The sequence below is a fragment of the Thalassophryne amazonica genome, chromosome 20 (assembly GCF_902500255.1).
Source record: "Thalassophryne amazonica chromosome 20, fThaAma1.1, whole genome shotgun sequence".
NCBI classification, from domain to species: Eukaryota; Metazoa; Chordata; class Actinopteri; order Batrachoidiformes; family Batrachoididae; genus Thalassophryne; species Thalassophryne amazonica.
Genome location: NC_047122.1, coordinates 12,326,565 through 12,344,821, shown reverse-complemented (window position 1 = coordinate 12,344,821; position 18,257 = coordinate 12,326,565). Strand labels below are relative to the sequence as shown.

Here is an 18,257-nt window from a genome sequence, read left to right as displayed (position 1 = left end):
AAGCAGAAGAAGAATCCAGACCGCAGAGTTTAGTTCCGGATGGGTTATTTGTGGAAATTAACATTTGTTGCTTTTATTTCTTGGCAAAGTGGACTTTTCGATACATACACACTGAAGCTGTTTTCACAGCGTTTGGCTGCTCCTTTGGGACAGTGTTTGGAGCAGAATAAGCTGTAAATCGCTGTGTGTGAGTCATGAAGCTGCGCGTGCAGCTGCAGTGTAAGAATCTGCACGAGTACCTGAGGGAGCTGAGTGCTGACGTCATAGACAGACTCTACAGCCACGCGGCCACGTGTTTAGCTGTTCACAGGCAAGTCAAACACCTGAACCAAAGGAGACACTTTTCACTTTGACTGTCTTCAAAGTAGAAATGCCAGATGTGTAATTATTCTCACCATGTCTGAGCTTCCAGTTGTCCTAAATCCAGACTACAGTCCAATACTTTAATTTGACTTCTTCCTCATGTGGCCACGGGCTGATATCAAGTCAAGTCAGAGCAGATGCTGGTGCTGCGTTTTGCTGCATCCACAGCGCCACAGAACCAATCCGGGTCTTGGATGGAAACCACTCAGACAGCCAGTATGTTCCCACAGCTCTAAAATAACCATATATCTGCCACAGTCAGGTGAAATGTGGGCGTCCCCTCGGCCTTCTCCAGCTACTGGGGTCCTTAACACACCGGCATCTGTGTGCCAGATCATGCACGGAGAAACGGGTCACATGGCCAAAGTGTTGTAGCTGACACTCCCTCACAATGCAGCTGATCCTCCTCATCTTTGTCTCTCTTCGTAACCACTCTTTGATACAAAGTCATTCCAGTGGTACCCAAGGATCCTTCAAAGACATGGTTGTCGCTTTGGGTCACTGCTCAGTGTCCAAGTCTTGCAACCATACAACAAGGCAGGCAGCACCATGACCCTAAAGAGCGTTCACCTGCAAAGATATCAGGATCACCAAACACCTTTGTCCAGTGACCTCATGACCATGGCTGACCTGCTTCACCATAAAGCAGAGGTCTCAAACTGATTCCAGAAAGGATGGAGAAGGGTGCACGTTTTCTTTGCATACGCCCACTCCAGCAGGTGATTTCAGTGATTAACTGACTTCATCTGCTCAAAGTAAAATAAAAATGTCAGCTGGTTTTCACGTGACTTAAGCCATACACACTCATGCACACAGAGGCCACTTTGCTGTTATAATGCAGATGAGTCATGCCTGGTTCTCTCCGGGTGCTCCGGTTTCCTCCCACATCCAAAGACATGCAGGTTAGGTGAACTGGAAAGTTTAAATTGTCTGTAGGTGTGTGTGCAGGTGTTAATGGGCCTCATGTATCAACGTTGCATACGGTGATATTTGAGCATATATGGGGTGTACGCCAAAACAGCTGCGCTACTTGGCATTTATCAATGTGGTCGTTGGCGTACGCTGCGCTGAAAATATACATCAGGTCGAGAGGTGGCGTAAATTATACACCAAAATGAACCAGCGCTGGAATCCACATAAAAATCAATCAATCAATTTTTTTTTATATAGCGCCAAATCACAACAAATAGTTGCCCCAAGGCGCTTTATATTGTAAGGCAAGGCCATACAATAATTATGTAAAACCCCAACGGTCAAAACGACCCCCTGTGAGCAAGCACTTGGCTACAGTGGGAAGGAAAAACTCCCTTTTAACAGGAAGAAACCTCCAGCAGAACCAGGCTCAGGGAGGGGCAGTCTTCTGCTGGGACTGGTTGGGGCTGAGGGAGAGAACCAGGAAAAAGACATGCTGTGGAGGGGAGCAGAGATCGATCACTAATGATTAAATGCAGAGTGGTGCATACAGAGCAAAAAGAGAAAGAAACAGTGCATCATGGGAACCCCCCAGCAGTCTACGTCTATAGCAGCATAACTAAGGGATGGTTCAGGGTCACCTGATCCAGCCCTAACTATAAGCTTTAGCAAAAAGGAAAGTTTTAAGCCTAATCTTAAAAGTAGAGAGGGTGTCTGTCTCCCTGATCTGAATTGGGAGCTGGTTCCACAGGAGAGGAGCCTGAAAGCTGAAGGCTCTGCCTCCCATTCTACTCTTACAAACCCTAGGAACTACAAGTAAGCCTGCAGTCTGAGAGCGAAGCGCTCTATTGGGGTGATATGGTACTACGAGGTCCCTAAGATAAGATGGGACCTGATTATTCAAAACCTTATAAGTAAGAAGAAGAATTTTAAATTCTATTCTAGAATTAACAGGAAGCCAATGAAGAGAGGCCAATATGGGTGAGATATGCTCTCTCCTTCTAGTCCCCGTCAGTACTCTAGCTGCAGCATTTTGAATTAACTGAAGGCTTTTTAGGGAACTTTTAGGACAACCTGATAATAATGAATTACAATAGTCCAGCCTAGAGGAAATAAATGCATGAATTAGTTTTTCAGCATCACTCTGAGACAAGACCTTTCTAATTTTAGAGATATTGCGTAAATGCAAAAAAGCAGTCCTACATATTTGTTTAATATGCGCTTTGAATGACATATCCTGATCAAAAATGACTCCAAGATTTCTCACAGTATTACTAGAGGTCAGGGTAATGCCATCCAGAGTAAGGATCTGGTTAGACACCATGTTTCTAAGATTTGTGGGGCCAAGTACAATAACTTCAGTTTTATCTGAGTTTAAAAGCAGGAAATTAGAGGTCATCCATGTCTTTATGTCTGTAAGACAATCCTGCAGTTTAGCTAATTGGTGTGTGTCCTCTGGCTTCATGGATAGATAAAGCTGGGTATCATCTGCGTAACAATGAAAATTTAAGCAATACCGTCTAATAATACTGCCTAAGGGAAGCATATATAAAGTGAATAAAATTGGTCCTAGCACAGAACCTTGTGGAACTCCATAATTAACTTTAGTCTGTGAAGAAGATTCCCCATTTACATGAACAAATTGTAATCTATTAGACAAATATGATTCAAACCACCGCAGCGCAGTGCCTTTAATACCTATGGCATGCTCTAATCTCTGTAATAAAATTTTATGGTCAACAGTATCAAAAGCAGCACTGAGGTCTAACAGAACAAGCACAGAGATGAGTCCACTGTCCGAGGCCATAAGAAGATCATTTGTAACCTTCACTAATGCTGTTTCTGTACTATGATGAATTCTAAAACCTTGACTGAAACTCTTCAAATAGACCATTCCTCTGCAGATGATCAGTTAGCTGTTTTACAACTACCCTTTCAAGAATTTTTGAGAGAAAAGGAAGGTTGGAGATTGGCCTATAATTAGCTAAGATAGCTGGGTCAAGTGATGGCTTTTTAAGTAATGGTTTAATTACTGCCACCTTAAAAGCCTGTGGTACATAGCCAACTAACAAAGATAGATTGATCATATTTAAGATCGAAGCATTAAATAATGGTAGGGCTTCCTTGAGCAGCCTGGTAGGAATGGGGTCTAATAAACATGTTGATGGTTTGGATGAAGTAACTAATGAAAATAACTCAGACAGAACAATCGGAGAGAAAGAGTCTAACCAAATACCGGCATCACTGAAAGCAGCCAAAGATAACGATACGTCTTTGGGATGGTTATGAGTAATTTTTTCTCTAATAGTTAAAATTTTGTTAGCAAAGAAAGTCATGAAGTCATTACTAGTTAAAGTTAATGGAATACTCAGCTCAATAGAGCTCTGACTCTTTGTCAGCCTGGCTACAGTGCTGAAAAGAAACCTGGGGTTGTTCTTATTTTCTTCAATTAGTGATGAGTAGAAAGATGTCCTAGCTTTACGGAGGGCTTTTTTATAGAGCAACAGACTCTTTTTCCAGGCTAAGTGAAGATCTTCTAAATTAGTGAGACGCCATTTCCTCTCCAACTTACGGGTTATCTGCTTTAAGCTACGAGTTTGTGAGTTATACCACGGAGTCAGACACTTCTGATTTAAAGCTCTCTTTTTCAGAGGAGCTACAGCATCCAAAGTTGTCTTCAATGAGGATGTAAAACTATTGACGAGATACTCTATCTCCCTTACAGAGTTTAGGTAGCTACTCTGCACTGTGTTGTTATATGGCATTAGAGAACATAAAGAAGGAATCATATCCTTAAACCTAGTTACAGCGCTTTCTGAAAGACTTCTAGTGTAATGAAACTTATTCCCTACTGCTGGGTAGTCCATCAGAGTAAATGTAAATGTTATTAAGAAATGATCAGACAGAAGGGAGTTTTCAGGGAATACTGTTAAGTCTTCTATTTCCATACCATAAGTCAGAACAAGATCTAAGATATGATTAAAGTGGTGGGTGGACTCATTTACTTTTTGAGCAAAGCCAATAGAGTCTAATAATAGATTAAATGCAGTGTTGAGGCTGTCATTCTCAGCATCTGTGTGGATGTTAAAATCGCCCACTATAATTATCTTATCTGAGCTAAGCACTAAGTCAGACAAAAGGTCTGAAAATTCACAGAGAAACTCACAGTAACGACCAGGTGGACGATAGATAATAACAAATAAAACTGGTTTTTGGGACTTCCAATTTGGATGGACAAGACTAAGAGACAAGCTTTCAAATGAATTAAAGCTCTGTCTGGGTTTTTGATTAATTAATAAGCTGGAATGGAAGATTGCTGCTAATCCTCCGCCCCGGCCCGTGCTACGAGCATTCTGACAGTTAGTGTGACTCGGGTGTTGACTCATTTAAACTAACAAATTCATCCTGCTGTAACCAGGTTTCTGTTAGGCAGAATAAATCAATATGTTGATCAATTATTATATCATTTACCAACAGGGACTTAGAAGAGAGAGACCTAATGTTTAATAGACCACATTTAACTGTTTTAGTCTGTGGTGCAGTTGAAGGTGCTATATTATTTTTTCTTTTGAATTTTTATGCTTAAATAGATTTTTGCTGGTTATTGGTAGTCTGGGAGCAGGCACCCTCTCTACGGGGATGGGGTAATGAGGGGATGGCAGGGGGAGAGAAGCTGCAGAGAGGTGTGTAAGACTACAACTCTGCTTCCTGGTCCCAGCCCTGGATAGTCACGGTTTGGAGGATTTAAGAAAATTGGCCAGATTTCTAGAAATGAGAGCTGCTCCATCCAAAGTGGGATGGATGCCGTCTCTCCTAACAAGACCAGGTTTTCCCCAGAAGCTTTGCCAATTATCTATGAAGCCCACCTCATTTTTTGGACACCACTCAGACAGCCAGCAATTCAAGGAGAACATGCGGCTAAACATGTCACTCCCGGTCCGATTGGGGAGGGGCCCAGAGAAAACTACAGAGTCCGACATTGTTTTTGCAAAGTTACACACCGATTTAATGTTAATTTTAGTGACCTCCGATTGGCGTAACCGGGTGTCATTACTGCCGACGTGAATTACAATCTTACCAAATTTACGCTTAGCCTTAGCCAGCAGTTTCAAATTTCCTTCAATGTCGCCTGCTCTGGCCCCCGGAAGACAATTGACTATGGTTGCTGGTGTCGCTAACTTCACATTTCTCAAAACAGAGTCGCCAATAACCAGAGTTTGATCCTCGGCGGGTGTGTCGTCGAGTGGGGAAAAACGGTTAGAGATGTGAACGGGTTGGCGGTGTACACGGGGCTTCTGTTTAGGGCTACGCTTCCTCCTCACAGTCACCCAGTCAGCCTGCTTTCCCGGCTGCTCGGGATCTGCCAGGGGGTAACTAACGGCGGCTAAGCTACCTTGGTCCGCACCAACTACAGGGGCCTGGCTAACTGTAGAATTTTCCACGGTGCGGAGCCGAGTCTCCAATTCGCCCAGCCTGGCCTCCAAAGCTACGAATAAGCTACACTTATTACAAGTACCGTTACTGCTAAAGGAGGCCGAGGAATAACTAAACATTTCACACCCAGAGCAGAAAAGTGCGGGAGAGACAGGAGAAGCCGCCATGCTAAATCGGCTAAGAGCTAGTAGCTACGCTAAGCTAGCGGATTCCTAAAAACACGCAAAGTGAATAATGTGTAAATAATTTAGAGGTGATTCAGCAGAAGGAGTGCTTTAGTTAGGATAAAAATGAAGATGATCAACATGATAAACACTGCCATTATACAAATCAATGCATATGTTACATAAATAACACTTTCCTGATTATACTACATAATAATCAATACAAATCCTGCCTTTGCGGGATTGTTATGGAGCATGAACCGTGGTCACAGCGCTGACTGCAAAGAAAGCGCTGCTCGCCTTTTTCTCCAGACTTCGAGCCTGGAGCCAGAGCAGCGCTGAGCTTAACTTCATGTGGTGTGATCGTTTTAGACAATGAAATTGATAATAACTGTAGTTTCGTCATTCCCTTAATTCGCCCGTGCTGCAACCAGGTTTTGTCGTCTCCTTTCAGTTGTCACAATAAAATAAATACAGAAATACATTTAAAAAATAAAGAAATCTGACAGATTAGGCGTGTCTTATTAATTGAGCGAGCAAATATCCAGGTCAAGAATTATTGACATTTGAAAAGAGAATACAGTGGTCCCTCACTATAACGCCGTTCACCTGTCTTGGCCTCAGAGTCTTGCGGAGTATTTAGTCCAATTTTGTATGCCCTTTTTTTTTTTTTACAGTGTTCTGTGTTCTGCGTATCTATTTATATGAATCTTGTTGCCCAGAAGAGAAAAGAGCGCCAACAACTACTCATAACTGTTTGTCACTCGGAAACAGACACCTGCAGCCAGGTGTGAGTGGAAAAAGGCGCAGCGCCAGGACGCAGAGGCCCGATCTGTGAAATACTGGTCAGTCACTATTAATAGTTTCTTATGTGTCCGACCTCGTTCGTTGATCGTTAAAATTAATTCGCTAGTTCTAAATGCCATCATAATTATTTATAGGAAAACGTTCTATTTTTATTTCTCAAACAAATGTTTGGGCCTGAAAACAGTTTGGTATTATTTTCCTACTAAGGTTTGAACTTTGAGAGTGTTTACACATGAGAGAAAAGTGAGAAAATGTTCATGCCTGATTGAGAAAGTGTATAAACTGTGTAGTGAGGGATTTTACAGCTTTGAAACATCTATAATAATTGTAAAAAAATAACGCTGAGTACGTCGCTGTTTCGCATATTACAGGCTATTTTTTAGAACGTAACTCCAGCGATTAATGAGGGACCACTGTAACACTTTGATTATATACTACAAAACAATTGATATGACGGCCGCTTTTGACGCTCTATTGGCACGCATCGTGATTGGTGGAGTTCTTAGTCATTCCCGTCTTCCCGGCTTCCATGTCGTAAAATGAGGGTGTGTCTGAAGCGGAGTCTGAATATTTATGGGCGTGTTTATTATAATTCCGATCGTTTCCACCCGCCGCATTTATCAAGATCACGTCAGGCGTACGCCGGAAATGGGCAGGTGTGCACTGCTTGATACATGTTACGGCGACTTTGGTGTATTTCAAGTTTACGGCGTAAATTTACGCCACAAGTGCGCAACATTGATACATGAGGCCCAATGTGTTTTGTTGTCTATATGTGGCCCTGAGGCAGAGGGTGCCCTGTACCCCGCCTCATGCCTTTTGACTGCTGGGATAGGCTCTAGTCCCCTGCGACCCGATCTTGGATAAGTGGTTGAAGATGAGCGATAGATGAGCGATTTGTACACGGCTATAAGGGGCTGAGCATTTTGTACACGGCTATAAGGGGCTGAGCATTTTGTACACGTCTATAAGGGGCTGAGTACTTTGTACACGGCTATAAGGGGCTGAGCATTTTGTACACGTCTATAAGGTGCTGAGTACTTTGTACAAAGACTCTGTGCTTTGCACAGAGTCTTTGTACAAGTCTTTGTACAACCCCATTTCCAATGAAGTTGGGACGTTGTGTGAAATGTAAATAAAATTAAAAACCCAAAAGTACCATGACATTCATGCCCATGGTGAGTGTATGTACACCTCCAACCACAACCGTATATACAAAGTTGTAATTCAATTACATTTTTTCCGCAAATCTGATTATCTGTATACAACCCCAATTCCAATGAAGTTGGAACGTTGTGTAAAATGTAAATAAAAACAGAATCCAATGATTTGCAAATCCTCTTCAACCTATATTAAATTGAATACACCACAAAGACAAGATATTTAATGTTCAAACTGATAAACTTTATTGTTTTTGTGCAAATATTTGCTCATTTTGAAATGGATGCCTGCAACACTTTTCAAAAAAGCTGGGACAGTGGTATGTTTACCACTGTGTTGCATCACCTTTCCTTCTAACAGCACTCAATAAGCATTTGGGAACTGAGGATACTCATGATTTGGTATAAAAGGAGCACCCCCAAAAGTCTCAGCCATTCATAAGCAAAGATGGGGTGAGGATCACCTTTTTGTGAAAAATAGTCCAGCAGTTTAAGAACAATGTTTCTCAATGTTCAATTGCAAGGAATTTAGGGATTCCATCATCTACAGTCCATAATATAATCAGAAGATTCAGAGAATCTAGAGAACGTTCTACACGTAAGCGGCAAGGCCGAAAACCATCATTGAATGCCCGTGACCTTCGATCCCTCAGGGGGCACTGCATTAAAAACCAACATCATTGTATAAAGCAGGGGTGCCCAAGTTCGGTCCTCGAGATCTACCTTCCTGACACTCTTAGTTGTCTGCCTGCTCCAACACACCTGAATCCAATGAAAGGCTCATTAAACGCCTACTAATGAGTCTTTCATTGGATTCAGGTGTGTTGGAACACGGAGACAACTAAGAGTGTCAGGAAGGTAGAGCTCAAGGACCGAACTTGGGCACCCCGGTATAATTGAACTTACCGCATGGGCTCAGGAACACTCTACCATGCAAAGTGAAAGCCATACATCAACAACATCCAGAAACACTGCTGCCTTTTCTGGGTCCGAGCTGATTTGAAATGGACAGACGCAAAGTGGAAAAGTGTGCTGTGGTCTGATGAGTCCACATTTCAAATTGTTTTTTTGAAATCACAGACATTGTGTCCTCTGGAAAAAAGAGGAAAAAGGCCATCCAGATTGTTACCAGCGCAAAGCTCAAAAACCAGCATCTGTGATGGTATGGGGTGTGTTAGTGCCCATGGCATGGGCAACTTACACATCTGTGATGGCACCGTCAGTGCTGAAAGGTACATCCAGGTTTTGGAGCAACACATGCTGCCATCCAAGCAACGTCTTTTTCAGGGACGTCCCTGCTTATTTCAGCAAGACAATGCCAAGCCACGTTCTGCACGTTTTACAACAGTGTGGCTTCGTAGTAAAAGAGTGTGGGTACTAGACTGGCCTGCCTGCAGTCCAGACCTGTCGCCCACTGAAAATATGTGACGCATCATGAAGCGCAAAATAAGAACGGAGACCCCAGACTGTTGAACAACTGAAGTCATACATCAAGCAAGAATGGGAAAGAATTCCACCTACAAAGCTTCAACAATTAGTGTCCTCAATTCCCAAACGCTTATTGAGTGTTGTTAGAAGGAAAGGTGATGTAACACAGTGGTAAACATACCACTGTCCCAGCTTTTTTGAAACATGTTGCTGGCATCCATTTCAAAATGAGCAAATATTTGCACAAAAACAATAAAGTTTATCAGTTTGAACATTAAATATCTTGTCTTTGTGGTGTATTCAGTTGAATATATGTTGAAGAGGATTTGCAAATCATTGTATTCTGTTTTTATTTACATTTTACACAACATTCCACCTTCACTGGAATTGGGGTGGTACACAGCTATAAGGGGCTGAGTACATTGTACACGGTTCTGTGCTCTGCTGATGATACCTAAGTCTTTGTACTTTGATGTTGACTGATAATAGAGTGTTTATATTCTGTGTTGTTCATCAGAATTCCTCAAATAATCTTTTTTATTTTATTTTTTTCATTGTCTTTCTTTCTCTACAGAGAACTTCCACCTTTGGCCAAGAATTATGTGATGCGTATGCTGTTCCTGGATCAGCCTCTTCCCCAAGCTGCAGTGGCTTTGTGGGTAAAAAAAGACAGCCAGAGGTTAGTAACGTCTTTGTTTGATTGTCCTCCTCCAGCACAATGTCAGCGTATACCACTCATTGGAAGTATTTTTTATTGTTATACCATCACAAACAAAATTGTAGGAATCATCCCGTCTGTCTGTCTCTCCATGAATCTTATAAGTGCAACTCCTTCTAAACTTAATAATTTTTTTCTGCTCTGGACTGGCTTACGGTGGCAGCAGGGGCACCAGTCAACATTGGGTGCTGATAGAGAGTCTAGGCTACATTACCGGTGATGTCATATTAAATATTGCAGGACACCACAACATTCATGATTTTTGTATTAATTTGACTGGCCAGCCTCATTTTACACCAATTTGACAACATTTTACTTTGTAGCAGAGAGCCAACCTGAAGACCAGCGTGCTGTATGTTCAACAGCATGGTGACGAAGCAGTAAACTTCGATATTCTCCAATGAAGCCCACCTGAAAAAAGAACAGTTGCAGTTTCTTGACTGGCCACTTGAGGCTGGCTCCAAAAGTGAGCAGGTTCCCATTTAACTCAGTGTTAATGTGTCCAACTTTATAACAGAAATAATATCAGTTATCAAGTTGTTACTGAGTCTGCGGGCCACTCACACCGCCACGTCTGCTGTGCCGAGCTGCATGCAGCAACAGGTCCAGAGACTACGCTCGCTGTTTTGCTGCATGGTCTCAGTAACCGCAGCCGCACAGCTCCGTGGCCATGACTTGGATTCTTTGCGGGTCCCGCATCCGTACCCCCGGAGCCAGTGAGCGAAGGGAGAGCATGTGCATTATGTTCTGCGTGCATTTATCATTAATATATATATATATATATATATATATATATATATATATATATATATGATAAAATCGTTATAAGGTTGTTTTACCAAGGAATATGGCTTTATACACCCTTCAGAAAACCATACACCTCGGCCGAAGGGTGTATGGTTTTCTTCAGGGTGTATAAAGCCATATTCCTTGGTAAAACAACCTTATAACGATTTTATCATATATATATATATATATATATATATATATATTAATGATAAATGCACGCAGAACATAATGCACATGCTCTCCCTTCGCTCACTGGCTCCGGGGGTACGGATGCGGGACCCGCAAAGAATCCAAGTCATGGCCACGGAGCTGTGCGGCTGCGGTTACTGAGACCATGCAGCAAAACAGCGAGCGTAGTCTCTGGACCTGTTGTTGCATGCAGCTCGGCACAGCAGACGTGGCGGTGTGAGTGGCCCGCAGACTCAGTAAGCGCATCAGAGGCAGTGAGAGCAATCGCGGTGATGCCGACCGGTGTCACGTACAATTCTTTCCGCCTCGCTTAGGAAACAGCGCTTGGAACTTGAGGTGGATGGATGATGAAAGAAGCAAAACACCTTCACAATTTACGTCGATATTTTGATGAATTTTTGATGATTTCTTCATTTACAGCAACTTCTTTAAACAAATGTACTCGAATGATTATCAGCACGATGGCGGGCTTACAGGCTAACCTTCACTAACACTAGAAGACAGTTGCCAGTTATGGCTTCTGAAACAAGGGAGAAAAAAAAGAAACAGCACAGTTCAGCTGAAGCATTAGTGGACGTACGTGACACCGGTGGGAAATACACACGTGGAACAAGAGGTGAAGCTCTTAACAGACAGAATATTTTAAGTCGACTAGTGCTTCAGCTGAACGGTGCTGTTTCTTTTTTTTTCTCCCTTGTTTCAGAAGCCATAACTGGCAACTGTCTTCTAGTGTTAGCGAAGGTTAGCCTGTAAGCTCACCGTCATGCTGATAATCATTCGAGTACATTTGTTTAATGAAGCTGCTGTAAATGAGTCAATTCATCAAAGTATCAACATAAATTGCGAAGGTGTTTTGCTTCTTTCATCATCCGTCCACCTCAAGTTCCAAGCGCTGTTTTCTAAGCGAGGCGGAAAGAATTGTACGTGACACCTGATTGGCTGATTACTCAGGCGGTATGAAAAATATTACCCGTCCGCGAAAAGGGTGTATTGCTATTTATTCTTTAGTGTTTAATCCAATCATATTGGCGTATCATTTATAGGTATATGATAAACATGTTTACAGCCTGGTACAAAAAACGGTTTTGGTGTCTACAGCAGTTTCCTTCTCCATAAGAACATTAAGATGTTTTAAGCCATGACGAGGGTTAGGGTTAGGGTTAACCCTAAATTAGGGAATAACCCTGTTGTGTCTGATTTGTGGAAGTTAATGCTGGATTTTACGGTTGCAAATTGAGTTTTAAAAGGGATATATTTGGACCTTAATCCAGCATTAATGTTCGCAGATCATCAGAAAACAAGGGGGTTATTCCCATTCTAGTCCAACTCCGACGTTTGCATGGATCCATGTTCACCACTGAAGGCTAAATCTTAAGACACATAATTACAGTGAGGAAAATAAGTATTTGAACACCCTGCGATTTTGCAAGTTCTCCCACTTAGAAATCATGGAGGGGTCTGAAATTTTCATATTAGGTGCATGTCCTGCAAAGCTCTTGATTTATCGATCGATCTGCGTTCCAATCCTCACCTATGGTCATGAGATTTGGCTCATGACCGAAAGAACGAGATCGCGAGTATAAGCGGCTGAGATGAGTTTCCTCCGCAGGGTGGCTGGGCACTCCCTTAGAGATAGGGTGAGGAGCTCGGAGTCGAGCCGCTGCTCCTCCACGTCGAAAGCAGTCAGTTGAGGTGGCTCGGGCATCTTTTCCGGATGCCCCTGGAGGCCTTGCTGGAGAGGTGTTCCAGGCACGTCCCATTGGGAGGAGGCCCCGGGGAAGACCCAGGAGACGCTGGAGGGACTACATCTCTCGGCTGGCTTGGGAACGCCTTAGGGTTTCCCCGGAGGAGCTGGGGGAGGTGTGTGTGGATCAGGAGGTCTGGGCGGCTTTGCTTGAGCTGCTGCCCCTGCGACCCGACTCCGGATAAAGCGGAAGAAAATGGATGGACGGATGGATCGTGCATGTCCACTGTGAGAGACATAATCTAAAAAAAATAATTAAAAAAAAAATCCAGAAATCACAATGTATGATTTTTTTTTAATAATTGTATGATGTGTGATATTTCCACCCCCATGTTTCACAGTTGGGATGGTTTTCTTGGGGTTGTTCTCATCCTCTAAACATGGTAAGTGGAGTTGATTCCAAAAAGCTCTATTCTGGTCTCATCTAACCACATGACCTCGTCCCATGCCTCCTCTGGATCATCCAGATGGTCACTGGTGAACTTCAAACAGGCCTGGACATGTGCTGGCTTGAGTAGGGGGACCTTGCTGCCCTGGAGGATTTTAAATCATGACAGCATCATGTGTTACTAATGTAATCTTTGTGACTGTGGTCCCAGCTCTCTTCAGGTCATTGACCAGATCCTCTTGTGTAGTTCTGAGCTTTCTGAGAATTATCCTTACCCCACAAAGTGAGATCTTGCATGGAATCCCAGAATGAGGGAGATTGACAGTCATCTTGTGTTTCTTCCACTTTCTAATAAATAATCATAACAGTTGTTGTCTTCTACCAAGCTGCTTGCCTGTTGTCCTGTAGTCCATCCCAGCCTTGTGCAGGTCTACAGTTTTGTCCCTGGTGTCCTTAGACAGCTCTTTGGTCTTGGCTATGGTGGACAGGTTGGGTGTGATTGATTGATTGTGTGAACAGGTGCCTTTTATACAGGTAACAAGTGCAAACAGGTGCAGTTAATACAGGTAAAGAGTGCAGAATAAGAGGGCTTCTTAAAGAAAAATTACCAGGTCTGTGAGAGCCAGAATTCTTGCTGGTTGGTAGGGGATCAATTACTTATTTGCAGCAGTAACATACAAATAAATTATAAAAAAAAATCATACATTGTGATTTCCGGATTTTTTTTTTTTTTTTTAGATTATGTCTCTCACGGTGGACTTGCACTGAAAATGAAAATTTCAGACCCCTCATGATTTCTAAGTGGGAGAACTTGCAAAATCGCAGGGTGTTCAAATACTTATTTTCCTCACTGTAGCTAATGTGACCAGAGGGTGAGGCCCACTGGTGGTCGTGCTTATCCCCTGGTACCATAGATGAGAGGCTGCCTCTCCTCCTGGACAGAACACCAGTCCATCACAGGTTACTTCCCGTCTGAGGTCTGTACCTAATTACAGCTGGGTGGACTGAGACAGTGCAGATGAAATGTCTTGACATATGACAGTCAGGTAGTGTGGCAGGGCCGTTAAACCCTGATCTACCTGGCAACCTAACTCCTCATTCCACTGAACACTTAAGTACTGTTCCTTGGTTTCCATATCTGCCCCTGGATGTTCACCAGTCTTGTCTGGGGAAGGTTCCTGCAGATGTCTACCAGCACCTCCTTTGGCTGACTGGCATTTATCTTAATACCGTCAGCAGCCTGAAAACATGACCTCTGTGTCTCTGAGAATGTTTTCAGAATGATCCTGATAAATGACAGATACCAGCACAAACTGATTTTTAAATTTCATGATACATTGTTGATCTTTTGGTGTTTGCTTTTGATGGTTTTTTTCCCCAGATATTCTTTTTTGTTTGTTTGTTTTTTGTTGTTGTTGTTGTTGTTGTTGTCACTGTTGTTTTAGGGTGAAACTTTGACAGTGTTCCACAAACACCAAAATCTTAAAGTCGAGTCTTCCTTCAGTGTTACATTAGAATACACAGACCATGACTCCACATGTAGAAATGTTTTTTTTATAAACACGTGTGGGGATTTCCAGACTGACGGCTGTTTCAATTCTGTGTTTGTTTGTTTTTTATCATCCTTTGTCTCTTCGACCTGCAGGGACCACGATGAATGTGTGTCATTGTTAGTGGGTCTCCGTCTTTGGCACAGTCAGCAGCTGCAGGGGGGACTACAGGGATATGTTCTGAGTACAGTGTTCAAAGAAAACCTGAGGATCGCACTGCTGGGAGGGTACGTCTGCTTCCTTCATCTCTCACTCTTTTTTTTTATTTTACAAGCGGAGATGGAGAGAAACATGCAGCAAAGGTCATCCAGGCTGGGATTCAAACCTGCAAATCTCATGTTGTCGTGTGTCCTCACTCTCACCGACTGAAACACACACACACCTCCCTGTCAGTCCACATTGTACTGAATGATATTGGCTCATGTTTTGGTGCAAGATATGGCACATGTTGTGCGGTCGAGCCTTGTTTCTCAACTCTCCTCCAAGTTTGATCCAGACACATGACGTATATTTCCCAGAAGCTGGACATACAGTTGTATGCAAACGTTTGGGCACCCTGATAATTTTCATGATTTTCCTTGGTTAAAATATCTTTGTTTTCAGGTCATTTGAGAGTTGTTTAGAGGCTCCCATGTTGCCACTCATTAGAAGAGATGCAAAGATGAAAAACATTTGCAAATGGCCAATTTAAATACCCTTTCTCATGACTAGATTCACCTGTGTAAGGAGGCCAAGGGTCAGTGAGCTTACCAAACTAATTTTGTGTTCCAATAATTAGTGCTAAATGTATTCAAATTAATAAAATGACGAGGGTGCCCAAATTTATGCACCTGCCTAATTTTGTTTAAATAATTATTGCACACTTTCTGTAAATATTAGAAATTTCATTTCACTTCTCAAATATCAGTGTGTTTGTCTGCTATATGATATATTTAACTGAAATTTCTGATCCAGACAACCAATGATTTATAAAGGAAAATCATGAAAATTATCACGGTTGCCCAAAAAAAACTGTAAGTTTACAAACACCATGCCAAAAAAGAAAAACCTTTTAAACTCAAGCTGCTCTATTTCTGTGAAGGCTCTCACTTGTCCAGGTGGATTTCATAGTAGAGAAGCTTGAATCTTCGACTTCGAGCGTCAAGCAACCCAGTCCAGTCAAAGATTCAAGCTTCTCTACTCAAGCTGCTCTAGTGAATGAATGTGTGATTAAAAACAAATAAATGTCTTATAGATGTGGTGGTAGATGCTGAATCAATTTTATATATATATATATGTGTATATATATATATATATATATATATGTACACACTCAACAAAAATACAACCCCTGGCAATAATTATGGAATCACCGGCCTCGGAGGATGTTCCTTCAGTTGTTTAATTTTGTAGAAAAAAAGCAGATCACAGACATGACACAAAACTAAAGTCATTTCAAATGGCAACTTTCTGGCTTTAAGAAACACTATAAGAAATCAAGAAAAAAAAATTGTGGCAGTCAGTAACCAAGCAGAGGGAAAAAAAATATGGACTCACTCAATTCTGAGGAATAAATTATGGAATCAGCCTGTAAATTTTCATCCCCAAAACTAACACCTGCATCAAATCAGATCTGCTTGTTAGTCTGCATCTAAAAAGGAGTCATCACACCTTGGAGAGCTGTTGCACCAAGTGGACTGACATGAATCATGGCTCCAACACGAGAGATGTCAACTGAAACAAAGGAGAGGATTATCAAACTCTTAAAAGAGGGTAAATCATCACGCAATGTTGCAAAAGATGTTGATTGTTCACAGTCAGCTGTGTCTAAACTCTGGACCAAATACAAACAACATGGGAAGGTTGTTAAAGGCAAACATACTGGTAGTCCAAGGAAGACATCAAAGCGTCAAGACAGAAAACTTAAAGCAATATGTCTCAAAAATCGAAAATGCACAACAAAACAAATGACGAACGAATGGGAGGAAACTGGAGTCAACGTCTGTGACCGAACTGTAAGAAACCGCCTAAAGGAAATGGGATTTACATACAGAAAAGCTAAACGAAAGCCATCATTAACACCTGAACAGAAAAAAACAAGGTTACAATGGGCTAAGGAAAAGCAATCGTGGACTGTGGATGACTGGATGAAAGTCATATTCAGTGATGAATCTCCAATCTGCATTGGGCAAGGTGATGATGCTGGAACTTTTGTTTGGTGCCGTTCCAATGAGATTTATAAAGATGACTGCCTGAAGACAACATGTAAATTTCCACAGTCATTGATGATATGGGGCTGCATGTCAGGTAAAGGCACTGGGGAGATGGCTGTCATTACATCATCAATAAATGCACAAGTTTACGTTGATATTTTGGACACTTTTCTTATCCCATCAATTGAAAGGATGTTTGGGGATGATGAAATCATTTTTCAAGATGATAATGCATCTTGCCATAGAGCAAAAACTGTGAAAACATTCCTTGCAAAAAGACACAGGTCAATGTCATGGCCTGCAAATAGTCCGGATCTTAATCCAATTGAAAATCTTTGGTGGAAGTTGAAGAAAATGGTCCATGACAAGGCTCCAACCTGCAAAGCTGATCTGGCAACAGCAATCAGAGAAAGTTAGAGCCAGATTGATGAAGAGTACTGTTTGTCACTCATTAAGTCCATGCCTCAGAGACTGCAAGCTGTTATAAAAGCCAGAGGTGGTGCAACAAAATACTAGTGCTGTGTTGGAGCGTTCTTTTGTTTTTCATGATTCCATAATTTTTTCCTCAGAATTGAGTAATTCCATATCTTTTTCCCTCTGCTTGGTCTAAAAAAGTAACCGTTACTGACTGCCACAATTTTTTTTTTCCTGATTTCTTATAGTGTTTCTTAAAGCCAGAAAGTTGCCATTTGAAATGACTTTAGTTTTGTGTCATGTCTGTGATCTGCTTTTTTTCTACAAAATTAAACAACTGAATGAACATCCTCCGAGGCCGGTGATTCCATAATTTTTGCCAGGGGTTGTATAAACGCAACGCTTTTGGTTTTGCTCCCATTTTGTATGAGATGAACTCAAAGATCTAAAACTTTTTCCACATACACAATATCACCATTTCCCTCAAATATTGTTCACAAACCAGTCTAAATCTGTGATAGTGAGTACTTCTCCTTTGCTGAGATAATCCATCCCACCTCACAGGTGTGCCATATCAAGATGCTGATTAGACACCATGATTAGTGCACAGGTGTGCCTTAGACTGTTCACAATAAAAGGCCACTCTGAAAGGTGCAGTTTTGTTTTATTGGGGGGGATACCAGTCAGTATCTGGTGTGACCACCATTTGCCTCATGCAGTGCAACGCATCTCCTTCGCATAGAGTTGATCAGGTTGTCAATTGTGGCCTGTGGAATGTTGGTCCACTCCTCTTCAATGGCTCTGCGAAGTTGCTGGATATTGGCAGGAACTGGTACACGCTGTCGTATATGCCGGTCCAGAGCATCCCAAACATGCTCAATGGGTGACATGTCCGGTGAGTATGCCGGCCATGCAAGAACTGCAGCTTCCAAGAATTGTGTACAGATCCTTTCAACATGGGGCCATGCATTATCCTGCTGCAACATGAGGTGATATTCTTGGATG

At 42.1% G+C, this 18,257-nt stretch overlaps 1 protein-coding gene across 1 annotated transcript in view; it reads left to right on the top strand.

Annotated features, from left to right (window-relative positions):
* The window catches only part of gtf2h4 (general transcription factor IIH, polypeptide 4), an 87,011-nt gene continuing 68,754 nt past the window's right edge, over positions 1-18,257 (top strand). The window contains exons 1-3 of the mRNA XM_034160965.1: positions 1-310; positions 9,843-9,947; positions 14,742-14,873. Coding sequence (XP_034016856.1) covers positions 195-310; positions 9,843-9,947; positions 14,742-14,873 — 353 coding nt within the window. The 5' untranslated portion in view covers positions 1-194. The remainder of the gene's footprint in view (positions 311-9,842; positions 9,948-14,741; positions 14,874-18,257) is intronic.